General features: G+C 39.8%; 1 protein-coding gene across 1 annotated transcript in view; it reads right to left on the bottom strand.

The window, feature by feature from the left end:
- Window positions 1-11,159: 11,159 nt before the first annotated feature.
- Window positions 11,160-12,571, bottom strand: part of IQGAP2 (IQ motif containing GTPase activating protein 2) — a gene marked incomplete at its 3' end in the record, with an annotated part of 289,379 nt that continues 287,967 nt past the window's right edge. The window contains exon 36 of the mRNA XM_079703550.1: window positions 11,160-11,273. Coding sequence (XP_079559676.1) covers window positions 11,160-11,273 — 114 coding nt within the window. The remainder of the gene's footprint in view (window positions 11,274-12,571) is intronic.

Here is a 12,571-nt window from a genome sequence, read left to right on the forward strand (position 1 = left end):
CGCATCCACCTGCGCGGCCTTTTCCGGAAGGCGGGCGGGCTGGGCTTTCCCCGCGCGCCGGGCAGTACTCGGGCGCCTCCTGCGAGCGGGATGCCCGGAGGGCGAAGTGCCCAGGTAACTCACACTTTCTGGACGCTACGACCCGAGTTTAATGGAGTTCGGCCAAATTCAAGTCAAGAGGGGGAGGGCACTCGAGCCTCTGGCTGAGGGCCCCCTGGGGGACAGCGCGGCTGAGGCTCCGCGGGGAGGAGCCCGCAGATTATTTTGTTTAGAGAGAATATCTAGTGAGCGCGTCTTTCAGACCGCAAAGGGAAATGGGTCCCCTCAACGGGCCGTTTCTGGGAAAGTTTACCCGCAGCCCCTTCTCCTCCCAGATGTCGGGGTGTGTTCTGCACCCTGGGTCTGATAAACTGCTACTGAGAGTCACTGGTCAGGTTTCTAAGCTTTTTAAAAAGGGAATTTCGCGCAGTATCATTTCCCAAGGAGAGCCCTGACACTTAAACCAGTGGAGAAAATACAGCAGAGACCATCTCGTTCTTCCCTGTATTCCCCCTCATCATCCTCAGAGCACAGCATCTTGTTGTACATAGAAGTTGCTCAGCAAATTACCGAATAACCCAATTCATTAACGCTATTTTACAAAAAATTTCTTATTCAATTCTCGGAGGAAAACATATCCAAGAGTAGATGTGAATCATTAAAATTACATATTTCTCCATTCTCTATCAACATACTATTTATTTTTTTATCAACCCTAAGACGCCATTGATTTCAAAACGTCACTTTGATTTATGTATCACAAGCAAGAAAAACAATGGTGCCAATTAAACTGTGACATACCATTGCTTGTAAGATGCATCTCAATTGCAGGACTCTTTAAACACGAAGAAAGGCCATCTCAGAATCCATCAAATACAGGGTAAAAATATAAAAGTAATTAATATATGTGGCAAAATATTGTAACAGTTCAAGGATATAAAATGAAAAGTAAAAGTATCTTCAGCCTTCCCTTCTAAGAACCACATCTGCTTGATGACCACTGTTAAAATTTTCTGTCCATCATTCAAGAAATTGTAATCACATACAAGTATATATGTATGTATAGCCTTAAGAATGGAGTACTCTGACTATACTTTTAAATTTTATCTGTTTCATTGCTGGAAAATGTTTTAACCATTTTCTAAAACTGTAAAGTGTAAAAGGAATTTTTTTTTTGCTTCATTATTAGAACAGAATGTACCTCTAGTGACAAAAAGAGGGCTGCTGAAAGAATGAAATGCTTAAATTCTTTGTACACATTAACTAAAGCATCCATTATAGTGGGGCTGCAATACACAGAACAAAGGAGGAGAGTGGAACAGAATGAGGTATTTCTTCCTCACTTTAGTGTTCTCTAAAGTTTGTGGATTGCTAGTTGAGCAGCCACTAGAAAGTGAACTTACCTTCAAAAACAGTGGTGTTACATGAAAGGATGCTCAACATCACTAATCATTAGAGAAATGCAAATAAAAACTACAATGAGGTATCACCTCACACCAGTCAGAATGGGCATCATCAGAAAATCTACAAACAATAAATGCTGGAGAGGGTGTGGAGAAAAGGGAACACTCTTGCCCTATTGGTGGGAATGTAAAATGATATGGCCACTGTGAAAAACAGTATGGAGGTTCCTTAAAAAACTAAAAATAGAACTACCATACGATCCAGCAATCCCACTACTGGGCATATACCCTGAGAAAACCATAATTCAAAAAGAGTCATGTACCACAATGTTCATTGCAGCTCTATTTACAACAGCCAGGACACGGAAGCAACCTAAGTGTCCATCAACAGATGAAAGGATAAAGAAGATGTGGCACATATATACAATGGAATATTACTCAGCCATAAAAAGAAATGAAATTTAGTTATTTGTAGTGAGGTGGAAGGACCTAGAGACTGTCATACAGAGTGAAGTAAGTCAGAAAGAGAAAGACAAATACCGTATGCTAACACATATATATGGAATTGGAAAAAAAAGTTTCTGAAGAACCTAGGGGCAGGACAGGTATAAAGACGCAGATGTAGAAAATGGACTTGAGGACACGGGGAGGGGGAAGGGTAAGCTGGGATGAAGTGAGAGAGTGGCATGGATTTATATACACTACCAAATGTAAAATAGATAGCTAGTGGGAAGCAGCCGCATATCACAGGGAAATCAGCTCAGTGCTTTGTGACCACCTAGAGGGGTGGGATAGGGAGGGTGGAAAGGAGAGGCAAGAGGGAGGAGATATGCGGATATATGTATATGTATAGCTGATTCACTTCGTTATACAGCAGAAACGAACACACCATTGTAAAGCAATTATACTCTAATAAAGGTGTTATAAAACAAAAAAAACAAAAAAACAAAACAGTGGTTTTGACTTTTAACATGCACAAATGCAGATTCCTGGGCTCCATCCAAGACCTATAACATCAGATTCTACACTTTTACAAGCACCCTCAGGTGATGGTAATGTCTGAGGGTTTCCAGACCAAAGTTTTGAGTAACAATATTCTAAGACAGGGTTCTCAAACTTTAGCATGGATCAGAATCACTTGGAAGACTTGTTAAATCCCAGTGCTAAGCTCCATTTCCGGAGTTCCTGATTCAGTGGGTCTGGGAAATGGACTGAAAATTTGCATTTTAAACCAGATCCCAGGTGATGCTGAGGCTGCTGGGGACACATTTTGAAAACCACTGCTTTGAGAGGGAAAAAGAACTGGATTCCATATAGTTTGTATTGCTTTTCTTTAAATGACACAATATTTCAAGCATAGAAAACTACAGAGCCTAATATAACACCCATGGCATTTAATTATATATATATATATATATATATATATATATATATATATATATATATATATATATATATATATAATTTTTTAAGCTTTTTCATTTCCCTTTTCTGATTCCATTCTTTTTACCTGCCTGGAAGAGTAACTTTCTCATCCACGTTTTTGTACTTTTAGTTTAGTACATTTGTGTTTCCCTCAATTTTTTTTTCTTAGTATTGTTTTGTGTGTTTTAAATATTTACACGAAGAGTAACATACTCTAAGAATACTTTTGCAGTTTGCATTTTTTTAGATTTACCTGTTTGATACCTGTATATCTAAAAATTTTAAACTATAGTATTGATATTTCTTTGTATTATATAACCACATTTTATTCTTCTAAAGGTATCTATTTTATCTGTAGTTTTGGCCTCACTTTTATTCCTAATATAACTTATTTTTACTTTTTTTCCCCTTTGATGAATCTGGCCAAAGGTTGGAAATGACCTTTTTTTTTTTTTTGCGGTACGTGGGCCTCTCACCGCTGCAGCCTCTCCCGCCGCAGAGCCCAGGCTCCGGACGCGCAGGCTCAGCGGCCACAGCTCACGGGCCCAGCCGCTCCACTGCATGTGGGATCCTCCGGGACCGGGTCACGAACCCGTGTCCCCTGCATCAGCAGGCAGACTCTCAACCACTGCGCCACCAGGGAAGCTCTGGAAATGACCATTTTTTTAATGCTCACCTTTTTGTTTTGTTGCTTTTATTGCTTAATTTTAGTGTCCTTAATTTTCACACAGGTTTTTAAAATTTTCCTTCTTTCTACTTTCTTTGGATTTACTCTTAATTATCCTAACCTTTTGAACTGATTGCTTAGCTTAATTTTCACTTCTTCTCCTTGAAATGACCACTTTGGCTACATTTTGCAAGTTTTGATATGTTCAAATATGCAATTCAGGCCTAAATATTTTGTCAACTTCATTCTATCTTCTTCCATCTGTAAGTTATTGGAAGTTTTGACTGGTTTTTTTGTGATTAATTTCCAATGTTGTGTTATGGTCTGTTGGTGATGTTCTGTTTTCTCTACAAAAGTTCCTGTAATATTTGTGTGCTCTTTAGGGCTTCTTGAAAAAGATATCAATCTCTCTACTTCTTTTGTTCCATGTTACCCATACCAAAACCTTTTTTGTTGCTGGTTTTAAAGCAAATACGTGCAGGTTCCCTGGAGTAGAAAATTGACCCAACCAGAGATGGCTACCTAACATGTCAATATCCCTTGGAAATGAAATCTCATCATTGCAGTGTCATTCATATTGGAACCACTTAATAACTGGTTCCCAGTTTTCATTTCCCCTGTTTGAACTTGTCTGGCACCAAAATGAGTCACTAGCTATCCTCTCATAGTGTTTTTGGTATTTAGTAGTGTTTTAAAACAAATGTACTAACCAAATGGTGAAAGTTTTAATCCCAAGATCCTATGAAAGCAGTTTTGTTTAAACCCATTAGATGACTTACCTGCTTCAGCTATTCCAGTTACTCCTCCCCTGATTGGAGCCCTCTGAGGACAACACTATATCCTGAAAACTTGCCTTAGTAATTTCCTTTTGGAAGCTAACGGTGGTGATATCCAGGCTTCTACGAAATGAAATCAAGTTGTATTCAAATTAGGTGTGCTATTCTCCAGATTTTGTGCAGATATCTCTATAGTTTTTTTAAAATAAATTTTATTTATTTATTTATTTATTGGCCACATTGGGTCTTCGTTGCTGCGCTTTCTCTAGTTGCGGTGAGCGGGGTCTACTCTTTGTTGCAGTGCAGGGGCTTCTCATTGCGGTGGATTCTCTTTGTTTCAGAGCACAGGCTCTAGGCGCACAGGCTCAGTAGTTGTGGCTCGCGGACTCTAGAGCGCAGGCTCAGTAGTTGTGGTGCGCTGGCTTAGTTGCTCCGTGGCATGTGGGATCTTCCCAGACCAGGGCTCGAACCCATGTCCCCTGCACTAGCAGGCAGATTCTTAAGCACTGTGCCACCAGGGAAGCCCCTCTACATTTGTTTTTAAAGCAAACAGTAGATCTGTAATCACAGTACAAGCTAACCAACAAAAGTCCTGTTTCCACCTTTTGTTGATACAAACCTGCATTGGTATTTTGGGTTTAGAAGTAAAGTTAAACTTTTATAATAGGTCAACAATGCTTTTCCACTAATTATACCATGGACAGAATGGTAGACTATCCCTGTGTTTTGGGGTGCTAGTAAAAGGTCAAATCCAGTATCTGTTAAAAAGCAAACAATAGAAACTTGTTCAAGTTATATAAGGTGAACTCAATATCTTTCACTTCTCATATCTTTTCATTTCCCTTTTGTATTAGTGAGGATTCTCTAGAGAAACAGAACCAATAGGATACATAGAGACGTATGTAAGAGGAGACTTATTATTGAAACTGGCTCACATGGTTATGGAAGCCAAGAAGTCCCAACATGATCTGCTGTCTGCAAGCTGGTGACCAGGAAAGAAGTGGTATAATTCAATGAGTCCAAAGGCTTGAGAACCAGGGCAAGTGATGGTATAGCTCCCAGTCTGAGACTGAAGGCCTGAGAACTGGGGGACTACTGGTGTTAAGTCCCAGAGTCTGAAGGCTTGAGAACCAGAAGTTCTGATGTCACAGAGTAGGAGAAGACAGATGTTCCAGCTCAAGAGAGAGAAAGAGAATTCCCCCTGCCTGCACCTTTTTGTTCTTTTTGGGCCCTCAACAGATTGGATTATGCTTGTCCACACTGGTAAGGGTAATCTTTACTCAGCCTGCAGATTCAAATGCTTATCTACTCTGGAAATACCCTCACAGATATACTCAGAAATAGTATCTTATTAGCTATCTGGGCATCCCTTTGCCAGGTCATGTTGACACATAAAATTAACCATCACACCTTCCAATATATTTTAGCTAAGAGATGTTATACTCTGAGGAAACAACAGTGAGGCAACCTAGACAATCTGTATGAGCTGTTTTATTTGAAGAGAGCATATGCACTGTTAAACTGAGACAATCAGTAACTGTCCCATTTATACAAGGGCCAAAAGCCATACTGGGACTCCTGAGAGGTGGTGGTGGTCTCTCTCCTTCTCAACCCCCTGGCAGGATCCAATGCTGGGTTTCTACCTCCCCACCATTTTCAAGTCACTGCCAGGCTCTGGACATACAGCAGTGACTGTAACAGTCTCTGTCCTCTGGAGCTTAGAGGATGACTTAGAAGGCTCTATTTTAACCTGTTACTAAGTCCTGGTTTCAGTAATAGAGGCAATGGATTTTTCAAAAAGCTGATCAGCAGTTAGACCACCCAGTACTCACCAGAATTTCTCAAAATAGAGACAACTTCCACCATTCAGAGTTCTGTGGTTTGCCTCTTGGAATGTTGAGGAGTACCACAAACCCCTACTTAACCACCATCCAAGTTGTAAAAATTATGTCATGAACAGCACCTCTAATTAGTGCTGACCACACACACATACACCAACATATACATCATGGTTCTGGTCTTTCAGTGACATAAGGGAGATGTGTGTTAAAAATCAAAATTCAGTTGAGTAAATTTGAAGATCTAATTGGCTTTATTGAAAGATGCAAGAATCAGGCATCATCCCACGTAACAACTAGAAAGGCACACTGAGGGGGTTTTTATAGGCTGGTGGAGGGTGGGGAAAGAAGGCCTAAGCAAAAGAAAAGAAAGGATTTGTTTCAAGCCAGGCCATCTTCTTTTGGGGGAAGGGAACTGCAGGGGTCTTTATCATGCAGATTAGCTCAATAGTGTTGATCCAGAAATTTAAGAGTGACTGTTTTAAAGGTCACATTTCTGGGCGGGGTTAAAACTACAATCAAGTCTTGCTTTGCTGTGATGGGGGTGGAGAGCGAGAATGAGTCCATTTTGGGCTTGTAATTTTTTTTTTTTTTAACGTATGTCATGTCAGACAGTGATCTCACTGATTTGGTCTCTTTCTTCATCACAAACTTCCAGAATATTAAAGTATGCAAAGGCTTGCCTTCTCTTGGAAATCACTAGAGCACGTTCTTTGAGAGTAGTTAGAGCCCTGTTAAGTCCTTTTTGCCTTTTTAAGTTCCAGGTGCTAAAAAGTGGAGTTTGGGGCAGGCATGGACCCCCTCAGCGTTCCAGACCAAAAATCATTTTTGTTACAGTGGAAACATGATCAAACATACATCAAAATACAGGAGTCAGCTATGCAAAAATGAAGTTAAGTGTTTCAATTGCTACGTGTTTTAAAAAGCAAAACCATTTTTTCCCCTTCTTCCTATGAGTAAGAAAAGCTACGAGCCCTGGGGAGGAAGCTGGTGAACGGTAGCAGAATATGCCACCCCAAAATATGCCTCCTTCTCTGGGTCACTCATTCATCCATGTCCCTTAAAGATCCCAAAAAAGAAGCGGTTGGTAATATCTTCAACAATAACCTCATCTTGGGGGTCAACAGAGAGGAAACATTTCACAGCTTTCCTTGAGGATGATAGAGAGATCTTTCTCCATAAAAATAACACTCAAGCATGTCACTCAGTGTTGGAGTAAGTTAAGATGAGCCCTCCCCCTTTTTTTCCAGATAAACAAAAACTGAGACAATTTATTGTTAGCCATCTTACATACTAAAGAAGTTTTTCAGTCTGAAAGAGAGTGACCCTAGACAGAATCCAAAAAAAGACAAAGTATCAGTAAAGGTAATTTAAGACAAGCCCCTTTTTGAGAGGCTGTGAAAGGTTGGCTTTTACCTCCAAACATCTTTCCGTAATTTTGGCTCTTCCTGTACACTTCCACTAAAAGTCTTTCCTAGAGCATGAAGAAGGAAGCTTAACGTAACTCCTACCTCGTACCAGTTCCTGTTCCTCACCTAATGCTAGCTGTAGGGTACAGGGAGGTTTATTCTCAAGGTGAAGCTTTACTGTATGTTTATTTGATTCCTTTTACAGAAGCCTGTAGTAAGGGTAATGCATTAAAAAAAAAAACCACACACACACACACACACACACACACACACAACCCCCCCACACATCTACAAACTGCTGAGAAGACAACACTGTTTCAAGGTATTTACCTCTGTCAAAAATCTGTATAAGCCTGAAACAATCACTAAAGTAGCAGATTCTACTCTTTTAAAATTTGAATTTTCCAAATTCTGTCGGGCTTACCTTCAAGTTTAGTGTGCCAGATGAGCATAAGCGAACTGTTTCTGAATACTGGGTAACCTCCATGGAAACTAAAGCCTGTTGAATGAATGAACAGAATACAAAGTGTTGGGGTGAGGGGGGGTCCAGCCCGAGAGTCTGGATTACTGTTGTGGCAGAGACAGCTGACTGGTCCCCAGGTATCACTGTTCCCTTTCTTTACAAATAGAACCACCTCCCTCTCTACCCCTGGGTTTTTATTGGGCGCATGACTTAGCTAGGAACTTTACTTCCCAGCCTCTCTTGAAGCTAGTCATGGCCATGTAACTACGTTTTGTTTTTTTTTAATTTACGTATTTTATTTTTGGCTGTGTTGGGTCTTCGTTGCTGTGCGTGGGCTTTCTCTAGTTGTGGCGAGCAGGGGCTACTCTTCTTTGCGGTGCATGGGCTTCTCACTGCAGTGGCTTCTCTTGTTGAGGAGAACGGCCTCTAGGCGTGTGGGCTTCAGTAGTTGTGGCACATGGGCTCAGCAGTTGTGGCTCATGGGCTCTAGAGCACAGGCTTAGCAGTTGTGGCACACGGTCTTAGTTGCTCGGCGGCATGTGGGATCTTCCTGGACCAGGGCTTGAACCCGTGTCCCATTGGCAGATGGATTCTTAACCACTGTGCCACCAGGGAAGCCCCATGGACCTAAGTTTTGACCAAAGGCCTGTAAGCAGAAATAACATATGGAGCTTGAAACAAAACGACTTGCCCCGGACTTCTTTCCCCCTTCCTGCCAGCCAGGAATCAGTGACAAGGACAGAGCCAACTGGCCAGCTTGGATCCCTGGTAACTTGTGGGATTGCTCACCTTTGAGAAAACAAACTTCTACCTTGTGTCAGCCACAGGGTTTTGGATCTCTTGGTCCCAGCAGCTCACTCTTGAAGGGGAAAATTTGCCATCCCCACAACATGCCTCTCTGGTAGAAGGATTACTTTGAGCTGGTTATTTTTGAAAAACAGCAGATATAGGAGAAGCTCTGAAAACCAAGTAAAGTTACACTCTTTTAAAAGACATGTACGTTTATAAGGGAAATCTCCATTCGTTAAGTGTGTTTCCTTCTCTGAACAAGGAAGAGTGACTAAATCTCTAGAAACTCTTATCAGTGGAAAAGGCAGAGACTGAAATTGGCATAACTATACCCGCATTTACTCTGCTTTGCTTGATTACCTCCCCTAACTGCTCCCCCCATCGTCTTTTGCCTTTAGCTGGAGATGGTATTTAATAAGGTGGTGGCTTGGGCCATTTGGGTGAGCAGGCAAAGCACAGTAAGTGAGGGTATAGTTAGGCAGATAGTTCCTGTGTGTCTCCCATGTATATAGGAGGTATATGTGTTATTAAACCTCTGTTTTTCTCCTGTTAATCTATCTTTTATTATGGGGGGGGGAGGTCTCAGCCAAGAACTTAGAAGGGTAGAGGGAAAATTACTTTTCCTCCCCATAAACTATACGCTAATGGCATAGCTGTAGATGTTGACCCTTAAACAGTGTGAGGGTTAGAAATGCCACCCCACACACACAGTCAAAAATCTGAGTATAATTTTTTTTTAAGAATTTATTTTTTATTTATTTTTGGCTGTGTTGGGTCTTCCTTGCTGCGCACGGGCTTTCTCTAGTTGCGGCGAGCGGGGGCTACTCTTCGTTGCAGTGTGCAGGCTTCTCACTGCGGTGGCTTCTCTTGCTGCAGAGCATGGGCTTAGTTGCTCCGCAGCATGTGGGATCTTCCCCGACCAGGGCTAGAACCCGTGTCCCCTGCACTGGCAGGTGGATTCTTAACCACCGCGCCACCAGGGAAGTCCTGATTGTAACTTTTGACTCTCCTAAAACTTAACTACTAATAGCTTACTGTTGACCTAAAGTCTTAACCAATAACAAACTCTTAACATATATTTTGTATGTTATATGTACTATGTACTATATTCTTACAATAAAGTAAGCTACAGAAAAGAAAAGGTTATTAAGAAAATCATAAGAATACATTTACAGTACTGCACTGTATTTATCAATACTGTAAGTTCATGTCATCTGTTTATAAAACAAATCTGCCAGTACCTACATTAATACTGTCTTATATGATATAAAACACTGTAGATGTTATACATATTATTAATGCCAGATATCAAAAATAAAAAGATGTGGAAAAGAAATTCATGTTTTTTTTACAGTTATTTATTGAAAAAAATTCATGGGTAAGTAGACCCATACAGATCAAACCCATGTTGCTCAAGGGTCAACTGTACTTCTTTTCCCCAAAAGTCCCACTAAGAACCTTCTCCTACCCACTAAATGATTTGGATTTATTCAGACAGAAGTCAAATTAATGTAATTCAGTAATATTTATTTTACATAAAACAATTTTCAAAGAATACATTTAAAAACCATCCAGATACTGATTTTATTGCATTACAAAAAATTGAGAGGCACAATTGAAATATTCAAATAAATTGTGAGGGGTGGAGGTGGGGTGAGGCCTATGATCTCTATCCACCTTGTTCCTTAGTCACTGAGAGGCTCTGGGTTCAAGAGTCTCTACCATGAGGCAGTAGTGCACTTCATTTAGTAGGAATAAATCACATAAAATATATACTTTTATACAGAAAGTGTTATTGTACTGTCACTTTCAATTACTTATAAAAACTTCACTTTGAATTGCACAAAAGTTTTCTTTAAAATCGATAACTCCCAGAAGGTGGGGCTTAGAACCAAGTATCTCTCTAAATAATTCATTACAAATAATTCAGGTTCCATTTCTCCACAGATCAAAAAAAAAAAAAAAACCTATGAAGACTTACAGTATTCAAATGGGACATTTAAAAAAATTTTTATAGGAAAATAGGTTTACACATTTGTCCCTAATCAGCTAAAGTTATTTTCTCCCTACTTTAAAACAAATCACAGAATATCCAAAGTTTTAAATCAGAGTACCTGCACCACAGTATAATGTGGCAGTGTTTACGTTAATTCATTTTGTGTATCATTCTACTGCAGTATCAGATTATCAAAAAGGCACATGGGTACATTCTTCGCAACAGTTTTGGTCTTTAAAAAAAAAATCACACGTTTATAAGCAGTGATTTCAATCATGTTTAAAAACAAAAATACTAAACAGATTCACTTCCTAATCCAGATGATACAGAATCCATGAGATTTCTTCAGGCACTTCACTTCCCATAGAATTTCTTGTTCAGCAGGTATATGAGAAGGTTTACATTCACTTTAACCTTATCAAACATTTTCATCACAGCTACTCCTTCATACTGCATCTGAAGTAAATCCTGAAATTGTAAGGAACATCAATCACATCTCCAATTTGACATTTCCCACATTTAAAACACATTCTAGAAGACTGTTGACAACAATAAGATTCGGTTGACCTAAGGACCTCGGTGGGGATTCTTATACTTCAGTGTGAATTAGAATCACCTGGTTTAAAAACACAGGCCAGTTAAAACAGATTGCTGGGCCCTACCCCCAGGAATCTCTGATTCTGCATCTCTGGGGTGGGTCCCAAGAACTTGCATTTTAACAAGTTCCCAAGGGATGATGATATGGTTGGTCTGGGTGCCATAGTTTGAGAATCACTCACCTTGATGAAAGAAAACAGATTTTTAGAATTGATAAGGACTTTATGAGAGAAAACCATTACCGTTAATATTAGACACATAATTAAAAGTTTAATTATAATTGAAAAACTCAAGACACAAATGTTACAGAAAGATGAGGTATATCCTTTAGAAGAGCCAGGGTTTTCTAAAGTGGAGGAAAAAGAATATTAGAACTCCTATTTTTATTTTTTCCTCATTTCTTAAGCATGTACATTTTCCATGTATTTTATAAAGTAGATTTTGAGTAAAGTGCCAAGAGCATGTATGCTTTATAAATAAATAAATATAGAGAAACACGGAGAAATGATCTATTTACTGAGGAAAACTATGAGATTGAAATTTGGAGACCCGTGTACAAAGCAACTCCTTCCGATCTAGACTACTTCTGTTCCTCATTCTCAAGTAAGTTTATCATTCTGTTTCATTGCTGCTGTATAAACAAAGAAAAATTAATAAAATTTCCTTCGTTTATAAATTAATAACTGGCTCACACCAGCCAAATGCATGAGACTAAGCAGTAACATTTTACAACGACACAGGACAGGGGGGCTTTCCCAGATAGAAGATATCATTCCTGAACTGCCCTAGACTCATACCCAGGTCGCATTTTCCTATTTCTAGCTCTGGAAATTTCTTGCTTCTCGATGATAATGCCTTGTGTCTATAACAAGCAAGGCCACCTGCAGAAGTTGGAGTCTTCTTTGAGAGAACTTGGGCTCTTGCCAGCTTCCTGCTCTACTTTCTCAATTATCTCCAACTGCACTCAACTAAACCCATCCATTATTTAGATATGCTTCTGGGATGGAAATTCCATAGGGAAGTGAAGTTCTTTCATCAAGAATGGTTTTGCCTATTAAAGCGTAGTGGAGATTCACTTTTCCTTTGGGAAAGGCAACATCTGTCAAAGACTCTTGGAAAAGAACGAAGCCAATATGGTTAAATTGAGGAGGAATCACGTATGGAGGGGA

This window comes from Hyperoodon ampullatus (genome assembly GCF_949752795.1).
Source record: "Hyperoodon ampullatus genome assembly, chromosome: 4".
NCBI classification, from domain to species: domain Eukaryota; kingdom Metazoa; phylum Chordata; class Mammalia; order Artiodactyla; family Ziphiidae; genus Hyperoodon; species Hyperoodon ampullatus.